This window comes from Meles meles, chromosome 4, assembly GCF_922984935.1.
Source record: "Meles meles chromosome 4, mMelMel3.1 paternal haplotype, whole genome shotgun sequence".
NCBI classification, from domain to species: domain Eukaryota; kingdom Metazoa; phylum Chordata; class Mammalia; order Carnivora; family Mustelidae; genus Meles; species Meles meles.
The window spans coordinates 90023346-90042249 of NC_060069.1; the positions used below are offsets into that span (position 1 = coordinate 90023346).

Genomic DNA, 18904 nt, shown 5'->3' on the forward strand with positions numbered 1-18904 from the left:
AAACAATAACTACATGAATACAAGCCTCTTAAAATGAGTATTGCATATTTTCCTTTCCTGTTTTTATTATTTTCATATTGTTCCTTCAGACACCGAGAGTATGATGATTTGAGTAGCGTTTACCTTTGCTGATAGCTTCGTCTCCCCCTGTTGTCCGAAGTGATAAAATACATCACTCTGGATACAGTAAGGCACTCGTTTCCTCTGTTATTTGTAAGCTGACATGAAGTAGACAGACACCTTCTGAAGTTTTTATGCATGCTGTGTTTTTTCTCCTTGCTGCAACAAGAAAACCTTTTCTTTTAACCCGGCTGCCTTTGAAGAAGTGACTCAGACATCTTCATGGCTTCTAAAGGTAAGAGTAAATATAGTTAGCTAATAAATTTTTCCTTATTTATGACTAAAAGTACTTAGTTGTAGGGATCTTACAATCAGTGAGGTCGACACTTTGAAACCTGTCATTTATCGATTTTGAAGACTGGAATTTTTAACTTCAAGGAAAATGATCCATTAAATTAAAAAAGAAACTATCTGATTGAATGTAAAAGTTAAGATATAAACAATGTTTTAGTTATCATGAATATAAATCTAGTGAATTAATAAGAAAAGCTGCATAGCAGAATTTAGAAGGGCAGTATTTAATACCAAACACAGGACAGGTTGATACTCCAAGTGTAAAGGGATTTGAAGAAAACTTTTCACACATAAGTTAAAAAGTGTTAAAAGTACAGTTTGCTATTTTTAAATTCCCCATTTGTTGTGATATAGCCACTTACAAAGAATTCAATATGTGTTGTTGGTAAATTCTAATAAATTTAATGGACTAGAAGTAAATATTACTGAATTATGAAAAAAATCTCCCAAAATTCTTTGACAGTAAATAATATATAAAAAAGCAAACAGAAAATAACTAATCTAAGTAAGCAGATTAACTGGGGACTTTGTTGGACAGGAAGCTGGGAGTTTTTCCCTCAAATTCCTAAAACTGCATAAATATTAGTTCTGTCTTACTTTAAATAACTTCTCAAAAGAGAGATATGGTTGGTTTTGATGGCAATAAGTTTCAGTCTCACTAAAAACACTTGTGAAATTTATAAAAATGAGATTATAATGTGTTTCATTCCATTATCAGAACTAACCATTAAACTCTAGCCTGTAATAAAAAGTTGTAGCATGAAGAATTATGATTAGTATAATTGGCAGAAAACTTTTAACCTAATTACAAATAGGATAATAGAGTCCACCAATTTAAAATATCCTAAACTAAATTAATGAAGCTTTCAAAGAAGTACATATGTTTATTTGCTTTCTTTCTTTTTTTAAGATTTTATTTATTTACTTGATAGACAGAGATCACAAGTAGGCAGAGAGGCAGGCAGAGAGAGAGGAGGAAGCAGGCTCCCTGCTGAGCAGAGAGCCCAATGTGGGGCTCGATCCCAGGACCCTGGGATCATGACCGGAGCTGAAGGCAGAGGCTTTAACCCACTGAGCCACCCAGGCGCCCCTGCTTATTTGCTTTCTTTATCAAAACACACTTTGGGATGCTATTTCATATGGAACAAAGGAGGTAATCTTTTCATTTTCCTTCCACATTTAATGTACACCAGTCCCTGAGTATCACAGAGAAAGCTGAAACAAATTGTAGACTACAGACATGAAACAAAAAAATCATGAATTTTAAGACATGTGCCTCATTTTTATATTTGAAAGTGAACAAAAAAAAAACTTGACAAGCCTTTTCTTTCATTTAAGACTGACACCAACACTTAATCCGAAACACTTCTTCACTTTATAAGAGTTATAGCAACAACCGTAGCCTGTAAGGTAAAGAGTTGCAGAGTATGTGAAATATTTATAAGCTAGTTATACATTTTTAAAAGAGTAGATAGAAATTCAAAGCCAGATAGAAATTCAAAGGCGTTCCTTCTTTAACTGGTGGTCTGAGTCTTTGAAGAAACTTGTGACTGGAAAGCACAGTAAGATCAAAATATGATTAATCTACCAAAAAAAGCAGTGATGTTCAATAATGATAAAAACTCACCACTAAACTTAGAGGCAAAACTTCAGGTGGAAAACTAATACTCCTGCAACCTACTTAAATTATTTAGCACATGAAGTGGGCAAAACATCTATTAGAGACTCTATTCTATTTAAAGGAAATGAAAACAAAGCTGCCTTTTGAATCAGAAATCTGGTTTGAGAGGGCAAATCAGATTATCATCAATTATTTACCTAAAACATTTTGGTAGAGAGTTTTCTTCAAATATGTTGCAGGACCCTATTCATAACATCATGAAAAAGTCTTCTGGCTCATGAATGATAGTGGCAATTACTATTTCCCAGGGAATACAGAGTCATTGGATATTTCACACATTTTGTGGGCAGTTGAATCAGCACCACTAAACCAGAGCACAGTCTGAATACTGAATGCCATTAGAACTGAAGAAACACTTGCATGGTCTGAAGTCCCTTGATTTAGTATAAATAAACACAATTGAAGAACAAGTTGGTCCCAAATTTTACGTTTGAGAAAGACGAGAGTTTCCAGGATGATCTAAATTGAACAGAAGCCATCTTTAAAAGCTGTTCCAATATGAACTGAAATCTCAGAAAAGGAAGCAAGTGATGTCACCATGGTGACAAGAGTTTCTGGCTGAGACTCCAGTCAGACTTTTGACACGATTTGCCCTGGGCCCCCAGTGCATCACTGCTTCTTGACCTGCTTTGAGGTCTAAAGACCCAAAGACCTGCATCTAGAATGTAGAGCCACTTGTAAGACACTCAATAATCTGCATTTTGTCACAGCAGATATAGCTTACAAGATAGAACCGAAGTAATTTGCTAATCTTTCTAACGACACAATTGGCGAGAGAGAATCTAATGATCTTCTGCCAGCTATTATTAGACATCGATCCCTGTATGTGGTTTTTTTTTATTTGAAGGATAACATGCATACCGTCCACTGCATAAAGAGCATCAAACTTAAGTTCATGATTTTTTAAAACAAGGATGCGCTTATGTAACCACCAACAAAATTACGATATAGAACATTTCTGGCACCTCATAAAGTCCCCTTTTTGGTCAACAGTCAGATACATTCACAGCCAGGATGAACTTCTATCCTAAATTTTATCATTATGAACTGGTTTTCTCTAGATCATAAATTGGCCTCTATTTTTTTCTGAAAGTCAATGACAACTGTGCTTTTGGCACTAAGCTAAAGAATGGATGGTTTGTTCCGTGTTACTATTTCCAGTTCACCTTGCCGTTTGGGTCCTCTCCCAAATTAGACATGGTGTTACACAGTCTGCCTCCCCAGTTTGCTGATGGAGGTTCCACTCAGGGCACCTTCTCCACTTCTCCAAGAGGAGGGGTACTTGAGCCCCTGTGCTTTTTGTCTGCTCAGATGTGAGAAGTTCAGGATGGGTCCTGTGGGGAGGCAAACTGCTAATACTGGTGTGGAACTCTATTTTATTTATCTAGTTACTTATAGATTTACTTATTTATTTTAGAGAGAGAGAGCAAGGGTGGAGGGAGGCAGAGGGAGAGAGAGAGAGTCCTGAAGCAAACTCCCTCCTGAGCACAGAGCCCCAATGTGGGGTTTGATCCCAAACCCTGAGATCATAGCACATGCAGAAGAGACAGCAGGTTAACCAACTGAGCCACCCAAGCGCCCCTATATGGAGCTCTATCTTAATGAGGCCAAATGACAAGTTTTTTTCCATATGGTCTTAACACTAAAGCATGTCCAAATTCTAAATGTCACAGACCAATACAAACTTAAACACCTATCTTCATCCATTCCTATAACCTGAAGGTTAAATAAATAAATGAATCACCTGGCAACTGTATCTCATTAACACTACATGTATACACAAACTTAATGAGCTGATTATTACTGCAAATGGTTTATGTCAATGTCCAAAGGACCATTACTTGGATGCCCATGTCCCTTCACGAGTTTGTTTTGGCTTTTTTTTTTTTTAAATCCCTCTCCAAGAACTCATTCAGGGTATGCTTGAATTCTCTTAATAGTGGGGAATTTACTATCACCAAAGGAAACGCAGTCCTTTCTTCAAATTTATTTTTTAGAGGTTTAAAAATTCTGAAAAATACACTCCCACATACACACAACTTACATGAATTCGGGAGAGATAAACCATTCTAATCTACTGTGAATTATATAGATGTCACTCCAACTTTAGTATAAGTACAATGAGAGTACTTACTCAAATCTGTGTGCAGCTGTTATAAACTTCTCCTTATAGCAGACCATTTTTCTTGTCCTTCCTATCCATGTGCCTTTAGAATAGTGTGAATTATTTGTTTTCATAATGGACCCTCTAATATTTGAAAATATCTATCACAGATCTTGGCCCATACCTACGCTCAATCTAAGACAGCATAGTGTTATCAAACCAAATGAATGCAACTGTGAGAACTCCAATCATTTATGGATTAATAAAGATGAGGGGTAAAAACTCTGATAGTCTTTGAAAAAAAATGGCATCTAATGAGGGAGAAATCTAAACGGCAATCATGCAAAAAGAAAAAAGAGAAGTGATAGTAGAAAGGCAGTAATTTATGATTTTTTAAAAGATTTTTCCACACATTATTATATGTTATGCATAATACTACAGTTTCCAGACTAATGCAGGATAAATAGCAAATATCTACATTTTAATCTAGCAGATAAATGGAATTAGAACATTTTTACCTGGCAATAATATAGAAAACAGGTGATTTAAAATCAAAGCCAAACATTTTAGAATTCTGTAAATATTTTCTCGTTTATAATATTAAGTAAGCTACAAAGGGATTCACACTGTCAAAAGTGTTTGGATGTTTTTATACAAAATACTGGGAAATCAGAGCTTCATTAGATATTATACTGCCCTTAAGCTCGTAAATTAGTTTGAATGTTCTCCTAGGATGTAGAATTAACTCATTAGTTCTCAAAGTATACGGTCAGAGCAGCAGCATTAGCTCATCTGGGAACTTGAGAGACATGCAAATTCTGAAGCCTCACTCCTGCCAACTCCTGAATCAGAAACTCTGGAGTGGGGTCCCGGAATCTGTCTTTTAACAAGCCTTCCAGGTGGTTGTGGTAGAGCCTAAAGAGTAAGGACCACTGAATTAAACCTAGCCACAGCAGTAGGATTGATAAAAAGAGACAAAATATTCTCGGCAATTACAAGGTACCCTCATAGTATTTGAGGAAGGGAGAATAGGCCTTGAAACTGGTAATTATGGTTCAAAACTGGTATCTATGTTTATCTTTTTATGAGTAGAGAGTATCTAGTTCTTTTTACCATTTATTTTCCTTTTGGAGTTTATAATTTTTCAGCTCTTTGAACAGTTTAACTTGCTTTCAAAAATATATTTTTGTGGAATCATTCATTTTGCCCGAATTAGCCAACATTTTCATACAACTTCCATCAGCTGTCTTCCGCATTCCTTTTTCTCTGGCGTAGGGGTTAAGTGAAGGAAACAGTGAGTAGGGAAAATTCAGGAGATTATTGACTCTCTGAATTCAGAAGTAACAAATACTATGAGAAAAACTCAATGAAATGGCCTAAATTTAAATATGGGCTGAGATTTTCATTCTCTTGCAGATGCGCAGAACCAAAGAAGTAGAGGTTTGCCTGGCTTTCTTCCTGGAGCTCCAGACCCTGGCCACAATTTTCAGGTCTCACTTCCCAACCCAGGGAACCAAGTGTGGCAGCCAGCTCTCCCTCCACCAGGCAGTCTCCCTCCTGGTCTAGAATATTTAAGCCAGGTGTTTTTATCTCTTTATTTCTACACATGTTCGCCCCTTAAAATGAATACAGACTTGGTTTCTTGCTTTTCAACCACAGTTGAAGAACTTCAACAAATCACTCACTGAAATGAGAAAAGCAGAATAAATCATGAAATTATGAAAAAATTATCTCTATTATTTAGAAACAAATGTATTCTTTTTTATTCCCACTTCTATTATCCTTATTTATTTGGCAGAGTGATGACACTAAACATTTTTGATGGAGCTCTTTAGCACATTTATCCTCCTTCTGCTCATTGCTCAAGGTATAAGCAAATGTATCCTCAAGGAATTGTCTGACACATCTAGTCACCTACAGCTATTTAATTAAAGAATATTTATTGAGTACTTGCTATCATCAAGACATATAAAAAGCATAAAACCTAGGCCCTCTCACCTAAACATTCTGCAACCTAATCGGCATGCGAAGAATGTTGACAAAAAGTGCAAGGCTATGTACTAAAGCCAGATAAACACACCATCGTAATGTGTGCAGGTGCGTAGAGGAGAGAAAGGTTGTTAAGGATCTAAGTACACAGGAGAGACGTCAGTAATGATCTGAGAACTCAGTGTCTTCAACTGAATCTCAAAAGGTAGCTATAAAGGCAAGGGAAAGCAATTTACCAAGTTAACATCATTGTCTTTGATACTGTTGCATCTCCAGGCTGCTTTGCTTAAAAGATTATATTAGTATTAGATATAGTCATTGGAGGGTGAGTAGTGATTCAGTCCTTATAATAATTCAATCAAGAAATACCATCATCTGAATTATGTGGCACATAAAGAGCCATATATATACATGCATATATATATATATATGTATTTGTTGCTTTTGCATTTTATCCTGCAAAAGGTTAGAAATGCGCTAATATTGAGATGTCAGCACATCTGCTGCTATTTTCAGCTTCTTTGGCATTCTTTCAAACTATAAAGTCTATCTCCTTTATCAAAATCAAATCTCTGGTGTTAATTCCCTTAAGGTACAAGAGATTTCTGTTATGCCTGATAGGGTTTAAGCTGCAAGCAGCATATGTTCCTGGGAAAATGTTTATAATTGCAGATGCCTTCTCCAGAAACCCACTGGCAGACAAATGTCCTTCAGAGACTGGAGAGCTCAGGGAGATATGTAAAAGAGCTGGAAAAGCTAACCTACCGTCTTCCATCTGCAGAAAGGATCAGCTGTAATAGCTGACTGGAGTTGATTAACTGCTGCAAGCTGTTTGGGAATGTTGTCAGACAAGGTTTTGCCGAGTATAAAAGTGATATACCAGGGCCAGAGGGCTGAGGTTTGATGATCACATATGGTCATCACATATTCTTCTTCCATCCATGAATGATGACACACCCGGAGCCAGATGCTTGACATGAATACATTTCTTTTCTACATTCCATAAATAGAGATATGAACCCATTGGCTTCGGTTCTAAAATGAAGTCAATTTTCCAGACATATACCTTTGGTAATCTTTTTCAGAAAATAAAAATAGGCCACAAATTGGTGAATAGTTTATTTCAAAGGGAAGGGTAATTTATTCACCTTATCCTAAAAGAACACTTGCTTACTTTAAAGCAGTGTACTTATAACAGGATAAATGAGCATTTTGAATGTTTTATACCACAAGTCTGTAAGATATATAGATATATATATATATAAAAAATGAATTTTCTGTGTTAAATTTTATCTAAAAACCATAAGAATGAAATAAAATCATGAATATTTGAAAATAGTACATCCTTCAATAAACAGGAAAATATACAAAATATACAAAAAACCCTTCTAAATTAATAAAACAAAGTTAAAATGTAAAAACTCATTTATTTTCCTTTAATCAAGTCCATCCTATGACTAATGAAATTCTTGTTTCCATTAACAATTTGAAAATAAAATTTCAGGTATGTATATAAACAAAAATACATATATACACGTATATATATGTACATGTATGTATATGTAAATATGTATGCAATATACATATATATGAATGTATATGTGTGTATGTATGTATGTATGTATATTTACACCATTCATATAGAGCTAAACCTAAGAATAAACTAGCGATGCTCTCTCTGGATTAACATATTCATAAGAGTCAATATCATTTTATCCTATTAGTGTCAAATGATAATTATTAGAATTTAGTCACCTACCTGGAGGTAGGAGTAGTGAGTTAAATTCTACAAAGACACATGTGTAGATCCAATTTATTTTGAAGTACGTATATTTAATGGAATCACGGATACCTGTAAACCTGATAAATTACACATGAGAATTTATTCTTAAGCTATATATCCAAAGTTTTCATCAGATTTTCACTCTATGGTTTTCATACGTTAGTGCTTTACTTGCCCTGATACTTGAATATATGATCCAACCTGTCTAAAGTTGCCAACAATTCCTAGCCCATCATTTAATAGCCAAGGATGGAAAGGACTCCTTTGGACCATAGTTTAGAAGTGCCCAGGACTACTTAAAGGAAACTACAAGAACAAAACAAGACTCAAATCCAGGGGCTTTGCTCACAGAGATAGATCAAATCAAATATTATCACAGAGATTGGGGCATGTATAAGGGTAGACAAACTAGGAAGGAAATGTACTCAGAAGTTCCACAGTATCACTTAAGAATTGTTTATCCCAGTTCCTAAGATTAGTTTAGTGATGCCAATACAACAACAGAGTAGAAAGCATATCAAAATGGGTGTCAGGCAGTAAGATCTGTGTCTAAATCCCTGCCGAACAATTTTACAAGCTCTGCAATCCTGGGCCAACTACTTACTCCCTCTGGGATTGTTTCTTCATGGATAAAATGTAATGATATCTACCTCTCTGAGTTTTTATGAGGATTTTGATATTTTGGCACTATGTCAAAATATCTACCACAGTGACTACCTCCTGGTAGCCACTAAATAAACAACTGCTATTATTAAAAAGCAGAGGGGTACAACTTTCCTTTCCAATGTTCAGTGGATCTCAATTGATAGTCTCTAAATTTCAAGACTAAAATCTCGATCGATGCCACTAACATTAAAGTTCTTGGATTCAAATTTTAGTCTTGCCCCCATAGTTCTTCTCCATACCTAAGTTACCTCTAACGGACCCACCGCTAAATAATCGTGGATATCCTTTGTGACTTTTCTCTTCTCTCAACTCTCCATTTGCCTCAAAAGAGAACAGAAGTAACAATAATACACTACAAAAGACTGATTCTAATATTCAAAAATTGCCATTATTGTTAAAATAGGTTTTAGAACCTCTTAAATCATAAATTATTTATGGAAAATATTTTTTGTGAACCTTAAAAAAAAAAGGCTACATGAGCTCATTTAAGAATAATAAGATTTAAATAGAGGATGAGGCATTAGTTTTACCTGCACCTCAGGATATACAAGGAGAATATAGGAAGTAATGTAACTTCAGGTTTTCTGGGTTTGTGATGCCCAATCAATACCAAATATTACTAATGACATTTCATTAAATGGTTACCAGGGAGTTTATTAATGTTAAGGGAGAATAAACTAAAGAAATTCAGAGGCAAAATAGAACATGAAGTGTTGGAGAAGACAATGGTCTTCATGGTTCCTGAATTTACCTTAGCAAAAAATAAAATTCATTCCAAGAACATATTTTAATATTTCCTTTAAATATTTGCATTGTATGCTTTTAAATATAGTCATTTCTTAACTATCTATGGTTACTTTATCTCTGTAAGCTAACTTCATTTTTAATTACATAAAGCAGATTTTATTATGTCAGCTGTTACTGGCAAAACTTATTCTGCTTAAATGGATATTTTGTAGGCATCAATAGGATTTCTTGTGGTTGTTTTTTTTCTCATCCAGAGGAAGGTATGAGTGAGAACAATTTATAGAAGGATCTCTCTCAGCTTTAACAAAGACATTTTATTTCTGTGAGGAATGAGTTGAGAGTGAAAGAGGATTTAGGCAGGGTGGAGAGGGGAGGCCACACATTCAGACCATTGCTTAAAAAAATGAGTTTAAAAAACTTTTAGGCATTATTATTTAGAGACTGTTTAAAAATCTTCAAGTATTATTTCCAACAGTTATTCTTTTATCCCTTTATCACAGAAAGAACACAGAGTTAACCACAGTTCTTATTCTTATTCTGGGCAATTCTGCCTTGGAAATTTTCAGAACTCTTGTAATTTTTTTTTATTTTTACTTGAATACAAAAGATACCTTTTCATTATAAAATGTGAGCTGTTTTCAACCACTTCCGAGTAGAGAACATGAAAATTACAGAATTTCATGTGGTAAATAGATTGATAGTAATATCTCCAAAGGTTTTCAAAGTGTGATGTAATGCTTTTTATTTCCTTTATGTCATTCTTTACAGTTAGACCTGATAATTATACACCAGCAGGTGGAGCTTCTTGGAAGTAAGTATATTATATTCTATACTTATTAAAACTGTTAAAAATATTTTAGGCTTCAGAAATTTTGTTACATTTAAATAGGTCATAAACAATAAAGTTAAATGTTGATAAAATTAAATTAAAAAGATCAGTAGGTCTACTTTTTAAAATAAATATTGGAAAGCAAATTGTTAGTCTGATACAGATAAACATAAAAGCATAAAACTCTCCAAGTCTTTAGTAATATTATTATCAGGAATCTAACATTATTTTTATTGTAAAATAATGAAAGATGTTTGATCATTTCCATGCTTGTTAATTTTTTTTTTAGTAATTTCAGAAATGGAAATCAAGCTTGAAACTAAATAACAAAAACCCATTCTACTCCTGGAACTAATATTACACTGCATGTTAACTAACTGGAATTTAAATAAAAACTTGAAACAAAGCCAAAAATAAATAAATAAATAAATAAATAACAGAAACCCATCGAACGAAATCCAATGTTTTATCATTGAATCAGTGATTCATCAGATGGCTTGTTATTTAACAATACACCGATTTACAATGATGACTAACCGAATACAAATTGCTTGAGTATTTTTTATTCTTAATATTCTATACATATCTAAAATATGTCAAAATTGTAATAAGCAGATGGCAGGATGGCACCCAGCTGTAGATATACAGCCAAATAGATCCCAAAACAAAACCATTACTATGCTGTAAGTTGTCCCAGTAAATTCCACAGCAATGATAGAAGGATTATTTCAGGATTCGGTTCTTTTCAGACTTGCTTCTTCAGTTGAAAAGCGGCACTATGTGTTCCAAGTAGGTCATATATCTGGAATCAAAATTTAATCATTGCACGGCTTTGTTCTCAGTACTTTGATTTCCAAAGCTAAGCCCTCAAATTTTGGAGCATGAAAGCAGATTTGCGTGAAGAAGATACCGTATACTTAATAATTAGTAGTGACTCCGTTTTCTTTTCTTTACTTATTTAAAGATTTGATGCTAGGTAATAGCATTGTTTTGATGAATTATTTTTTCCTCCCTTAGTGATACTTGGCACTGAGACTTCCAACAAATATGAGATTAAAAACAGCCTGGGACAAAGAATTTACTTTGCAGTGGAGGAAAGCATCTGCTTTAATCGTACCTTCTGTTCCACGCTGCGGTCTTGCGCTCTGAAGATCACGGATAACTCAGGTCAGGAGGTGATGACAGTAAACAGGCCTTTGAGGTGTAACAGCTGCTGGTGCCCTTGCTACCTGCAAGAGGTTAGTCATGGGCTGGGCGTGTACTTTTATTTTTCTACGTTTGAAAAGATTAACAATTATTTAATAAATGGCACCCATCTGGAGCCATGTGGCAATTCACCTTTGGATTGTTTGATTTAGTAGGTTGCTCCTTTAGGAGCAGAATAACTTAAGGATTTGGTGATTCACTAGCTTGTTTTTGTTTTGTTTTGTTTTCTTTTCTTTCCAACCAAAAACTCTAGTGGCTTCTGGTGAATGGGAAAAGACAGCTAATGTGTCATGTAAAAGGACTCATCCTCTTGAATCTCTCTATTAGGCACATAATTATAATATCTATGAGAGCCACCAAGAAGCAAATCTACCCTTTGCATTCTCTGACTGTAGCAAATTTCAGAAAGGGCTGAGTAATACTAAACCCTTCCAAGGTGTTCTCTTGGTTAGGTATTACTTTTCATACAGAATCTCCCATCCCATTCATCCATTTATGACAAACTTCTCTCAGGAACAAAGACTGTGTTATTGTTCTAAAGGGAATCATTTAATTATTTTAATATATAATGGATTTTCATCATTATCTAATAGATCTACAATAATAACTTTCATTGACATAATGCAGTTAAGTCAATATGCAACATTCACTTACCTTAATCTCTTTGATATCATAACATCTGTATGAGCTAGAAAGAATACGTCTTACTCTCCACATTTAGCAACTGAGAAAACCGGGGCTTAGGCATTGGAAGTAACTTCACATCATGAAATATCATGAATGGGGCTTGATCCACTGTCCTTATTCAAACTCGTTTCTCAAAAAAAAAAAAAAAAAAAAAAACAGTTTCTCTATTGACGACCTATGTTTAAGTACTCTACTTGGCATGATGAGAAATAAATATTAATATGAATGGGGGTTAATTGAGGAAGTTTCTAGCAATACATATTGAAGCTAATTCTCCAATTATTTATAGGCAGTTGCCTGGTTAAGTGATAAAATGGAGAAGGTAGTCATACATGGAGTCCAAATCTTCATCCTCCTACTGAGGATATTTAAGATTTAATATGCTCTAAGATGGTATGGTCAGTATAATATATCTCTTTGAAAGTTTCTGATAATTGATGTTTTATGTCATAGTAGCCCAATGTCACATAAATGAAAAGATGTACCTTGATACCCATTAATCATTTTTTAAAATGTGGTCAAAATCAAACCAGTTATTTTAAAAATGACCCCAGAACAAATCTGTATAATTCTTTCTTTTCAGTGTTTTTTTTTTTAATTTAAGTATAGTTGACTCACAATGTTACATTACCGTCAGCTGTACAACTTAGTGATTTAACCAGTCAGATCTACATAATTCTAAGCACTCTCATTGAAACCACCTGGGGTGATCCAAGAACACTAAAGGCATACACATAAGACTATGAACTTAATAAATTTAAAGACAAAAGGTAAACAAATTATAAGAGTTGGTTTGATTTAAAAGCAAACAATTTTCATTATTTTTACCCACCTCTAGTTTATTTCACAATGGCTTTGATTTGACTACATAAATATGTTGAAGTACAATATGATGAAAAATAAAGAAATTAAGGAAATGAAGGTAATGGGGTAAAATACTAAAGTAAAGCCTGAAAATGCAATTGTTAGTCTATAACGCTTTGGAAGAAGTGGAACAGAAATCAAACTGGTATGTAAAACGGTACCTTCACAAGAAGCATTTGTTTTTAATTGAACACAGAGAAGCTAGAAGTTGACAGCCTAAAGGGAAAACAATCATGAATAGCTAATAATTGGTAAGTGAGGGGTAAAAATAGATGTGTGTTATGGCAACACAGGAGAAGGAGTAGATTAGAAATACCTCATGGGAAACAGCTTCCGTGCCTGACCAACTGCCACGCTCAGAACAAAAATGGCAAAGAAGTCAGCGTCCAGGGTCAGAAGACAATTCTGGGATAGGTTCTCTTCAGGGAAGAAAAATTAAAGACATGGACCTTCAGTGAATAATGCCAAGCATATCTACAGAGTGAATTTCTTTGTTTCCATAAAATAATGGGAAAAAATCCACTGCTGTGTTTCCTTGTAGCAGATATTCAGAATAGTCTGTAGAATACAAAAATAATTTCATAAAAGTTATGGTTTAGCAGTAAATACAAAAACCCTAGAAAAATCTTATTTTATTATTATCTCTTCTTACAGTTAGAAATCCAAGCCCCTCCTGGTACTACAGTTGGTTATGTTGCACAGAAGTGGGACCCCTTTCTGCCTAAATTCACAATCCAAAATGCAAACAAAGAAGATATTTTGAAGATTGTTGGTCCTTGTGCACCATGTGGCTGTTTTGGCGATGTGGATTTTGAGGTATGGATGACAGAATGAAGGATGTTTTCACGTAGGTCCTGATTTTTGGCAACATAATTCAATTTTAAGATATTCAAATCTTGAAATATCTCTGAAATAAATTTAGAAGATAATATACTTGTGAAATAATGTAATAAGCCCATATTCTACATGTCAATAATAACTCATAATTTCAGAGATATTAAGAATTTTTTTAAAAAACATGCTGAAACTTTTTGATGTGTGTGGAATTACAGCACCCATGGTACAAAGCAAATACACAGAGTTTAGAATCACCCTAAATTATATCTTCTTTCCTGTAGCTCTGGTAGTTACATATCCCAATTCAGATCTCATCTAAAAAGCACCTTCCATTAAAATATCACTAATTTAGAAACTATGGCCAGAAGACCTGCTAACTTCACTTTGTAAAATAATCTACACTTACATAAACATATTTGTGTAAATGCCATGTTAAGAAAAACAATAGGAAGCTGCAAATTTGGTTGTAAGAATATGAACTATCTTAAGTGCCTTTCCTAGAAATGCATTTTAGGCAAAGCAGATTGAATTTAAAGGGTATATTTGCTATTCATTCCTTCTTTCTTTACATATTCATGTATATCCCACCTAGGACATTCAGTCTGAGGGACTTCAGGAAACACTGTTCACCCAGAATATGATGTAAATTCCGCAAAGTGAGCTGTTCTAACTCCACTCCACTCTAAAAGGACTTGGCATGACTCTCCTAAGATTAAGGATAGGCTCCTCATTCAGTGGGGCGTCTGCTTGTCCCTTTCTCTTTCCCTCCCCGTGCTCTCTCCCTCTCTCAAATTAAAAAACAAACAAACAGACAAAAAAACTAAAGGATTAAAAATTTGCCTTATAATTAAGACTTGAAATTTTTAGTATTGGGACGCATGGGTGGCTCAGTCAGTTAAGCATCTGCCTTCTGCTCAGGTCCTGATCCCAATGTCCTGGGATCAAGCCCCACATTGAGCCTGAGCCCATGTCAGGCTCCCTGCTCAGTGGAGAATCTGCTTCTCTCTCTCCCTCTGCCCTTCCCAGTGCTCCTGTTATCCCTCACTCTCATCCTCTCTCGCTCACAAATAAATCAAATATTTTTTAAAAATTTTTTTAAAGTTTTAGTATTTGTAGTAATGAACGTCCTAAGTAACTTTCTCTATTTTCTATCTTCTCTCGCCATACAGAAAGTGAAAATTTATACCGAATCACTTTCAGCCTTTGCATGAGAATCAGGCCAACCAAAATAGTTGATAAAGTTTAATTGTAGATGCCTTCTAGCTGAGAAGGACTATAGATTTTTGATGTCAAACTGCATTTCCTGTGTGATATATTTGCCCAGAGAATTTTTCTTTTTTAGTGAAAAATAGGACTTGGAGTTAGTAACAAAGGAATGACCTGGTAAATATTTAGTATAATATAAAAATGAGATGAAGCAATGGCTGATAATATTTAAGTATGTTAGTAGTTATAAAATCTTAGCAATAAAAATTTAAAAGTTTACAAATTATACCTAGAAGTTTCTTCTAAAAATCTTATCTAGAATCTTTAGCAAAAATAGTTTCTTTTTTTTTTTTATAATTGAAGAATTCAGGTTTGAAATCTGGACCTCAGGTAATGGAATTACCTTCAAGGTTAGACCATGTAATTGAGTCTATGTACCTGCTGCCATCTTGTGGTAGCCTGGCCTTAATTATTTATAGCTATTATATTCTCAATCTGCATACAAAAAGCAAAAAAAAAAAAAAAAAGGAATTAGGATGAATTAGACAACTGTCAGAAAAGCAATATTCCTGAAGAGTGAACTATAAAGTTAAATCTACAAACTTTATGCTTATATAAAGGAATGAATGCCATGGAATTGTCACTGATGATAATAAATAAAATAATTCATCTCTCTCTTGAAGCAAACATACTTAAAACCATTTATTTCACTTTTAGATTTAACATCTCTTCTTTTCAAAGGTGAAGACGATTAATGAAAAGCTTACAATTGGGAAAATTTCGAAATACTGGTCAGGTTTTGTAAATGATGTCTTCACCAATGCTGACAACTTCGGAATTCACGTTCCTGCAGATCTAGATGTAACAGTCAAAGCAGCGATGATAGGTGCTTGTTTTCTCTTTGTAAGTATGGTCTTAGAGAGTATGAGTGATTTATTTCCCTTTTCTTGTTAATCAGTATGGAGGCAATCTCATTTTACACAGCATCACCCCCAGGGAGGATTATGCATAGAAGTCTAGTTTGGAACCAAGTCTTCAGAAGTCAGAATTCAGGCATTTCTAATAGGCAGCCCTTCTCCACTGGCCCTCAGACACCCTCTCCCTCAAGAACTGGTGCCCTGTTACATCCTACTCATCGTTTCTTCAAAACCTTAATTACCCTTCTCTTTCAATTTCAATTTAGATTTTTTTACTCATTTTCGCTTTCACTGAAAAATATGTAAATAGCACATTATTTATCCTGAGTCAGGACTGTTTCATTGTTTAACAATGAATTAAGTGACATTCAGAATGTGAAAAGTACAGCTGTCTTGCCCTTCCAATATGAACATAGACACATGGATTCAGTGGGGTGAGTTAATATGTATCAGCGTCCATTATTACAAAGATATTATGTCTTTGTCCCTTTTTTTCTAACTTAAAACTCCATTAAAAATATTTTCTTCTTGGTGTGGATATTAGTAATAGGAGAACAGAACTCAAGTGATACCTGTGCCAAATGCTTGGCCATCTCCTGTTCATGATTTTTCCTCTAATATCTCCCTCATTGCATATCATTGTCAATGCTCTGCAAAACGTCATGGAATTTTAAAATAAACCTATATTCTTTCTCTCATATTTTGTTGTTCCTCAGGGTTTTAGGATCCTAAATCTTAAGGTTATGTTAATGTGTGCTGTCGTGGAGGAAAAAATGGCTCCATCTACTCAGTTTTTTCTAAAGACACTTGGGAAATAGATTAACCAAAAATAATTCCCTAGTGACATTGCTGATAGATACTTAGAGTTTAATACAGAACATATATTTTTCCAGGAATTTAACTTATTGGTTCCCTATCACTGGTAGAGGGTAGAATTCGTATATGTGTAGTGCTAGGTTTTTATACTTATTAAGTAGTCACTTACCCTCAATTCCCATTTGCATCTATAAATCTAACCAGTTCCAGTCAGTCTTGCCTGTGACCTAATATTTCTTCCATTCCTCTTCTCTTCTATATCCACGTGACAGGGCTTTTAATTTTCCATTTCCTGCTCACCTTTCCCATTTTTATTATTATTTTTTTTCTTTTTTTTTTTTTAAAGGTCTGTCAACTGAGAGGTACCATGTTGGATGGCCTCTCCAATACAGTTTATTTATTTATTTTATTTATTTATTTGACAGAGAGAGAGAGATCACAAGTAGGCAAAGAGAGAGGGGGAAGCAGGCTCCCCGCTAAGCAGAGAGCCCGATGTGGGGCTCGATCCCAGGACCCTGAGATCTTGACCTGAGCCGAAGGCAGCGGCTTAATCCACTGAGCCACCCAGGTGCCCCACCTTTCCCATTTTTGATCATTCAGCACTGCAACACCAATCCCTCCAAACATGCATGCACACAGATACACACACACACACACACACACACACACACACACACACACACACGGCTCTTTTCCCTGACACCTTAATTTGGCCTTTCTGATTAAGCTCTGCACTTAATGTTTATAGTTAAAAAACAGATCATCTTTAATCTGCCCTACCTACTTATATTATCTAACAGGCTGATGGTAAAAATGTATTATCAACAATTTGCTATGCACTATAAATTGGAGAAGCTCTGATTCAGATAACAGCCCAGGCACCGAAAAAATAAACTTTGAACTCCATTGTCTCAGGGAGAAGTATACTTACTGAGAATATTGAATGTTCCCAGATATTTCTTTTTTCCCTTTTTTTGGGGGGGGAGTGCAATATAGCTTTTAAAACAATTTCTCATATGTATTTCCAAGATAAATTACTTATTTCTACATACAATTTGATAGGAAGAATTATATTTTTAATTTTTTTTAAAGATTTTATTTATTTATTTGACAGAGAGAGATCACAAGTAGATAGAGAGGCAGGCACAGAGAGAGAGAGGGAAGCAGGCTCCCCGCTGAGCAGAGAGCCCGATGCGGGACTCGATCCCAGGACCCCGAGATCATGACCTGAGCCGAAGGCAGCGGCTTAACCCACTGAGCCACCCAGGCGCCCCTATATTTTTAATTTTTAAATGCTGTCCCCATTTCGTTACCCTGTGCTGACAGAGAGACCTTTGGAAAACTACTGATGGGAGAATATTCACTGATCCAAACAGCAAAATTCACAAGTACTAACCTAATGTTTGGTCTCCTCTAGTTTGATGTTACCATTCCACAACCCATAGCTCTAACTACCCCTTCTCAAAATCCTCCCGTTACAATTTTCAGTACTTCTGAGATGACTACCTAGTTACTAACCACATAGTCCATGATGATGTATGTAATACTTGCTCAAAAGTCAGTGTCTGTTGAAACTTCCTGCACTGACACAATGCCCTGCAAAGCCTGCACTGTCTTGATCCCCCAAGATTTTGACTGATGATACCCTGCTGATTCAGATAAGATTTCCAAGTAGCTTGTATTCTGAAAACTAGAAAGTATCATTGAGCTTAGAACTTTTTGATTTTCCTCCTACTGCTAAATTGCATGTTGCTGCAACACCTCTGGGAAACATAATTGCTTTATATAATCAAAGCTTACATGTGCGACTCCAGGTCTTAATTGTTGCCTTTCTGTAAATGTCCTCATATCCACTTTATTTATTTGTAGGATTTTATGTTCTTTGAACATTCACTGGCTGGATTATAAGAAGCAAGATGACAAAAACAATAAAATATGCAAGAACATATTTCAGTAAGTAAACTTTAAATGATCTCTTTCCCTTTGAAGATGTCTATATTTGACGCTGTCTAACTCTTTTTCATTTTCTTCTAGAAATCCCTTGGGCTCTGGATTTCATTTCTAAATGGTTTGCATATTTGCTTTTTTTGGTAACAAATATTAATTATTGTATTTATTAAAGCATAATGTAATGAAGCAATTATCTGGTTGTATATGC

The 18904-nt window shown here is 34.9% G+C and overlaps 1 protein-coding gene across 1 annotated transcript; it reads left to right on the plus strand.

The window, feature by feature from the left end:
• The first annotated feature begins 342 nt into the window (after positions 1-342).
• On the plus strand, positions 343-18654 carry PLSCR5 (phospholipid scramblase family member 5). The gene is made up of 7 exons (XM_046003571.1): positions 343-355; positions 5616-5779; positions 10153-10195; positions 11231-11451; positions 13625-13786; positions 15755-15916; positions 18616-18654. Exons 1-7 carry the CDS (start codon positions 343-345, stop codon positions 18652-18654), a joined length of 804 nt encoding a protein of 267 aa, XP_045859527.1.
• Positions 18655-18904: the final 250 nt, after the last annotated feature.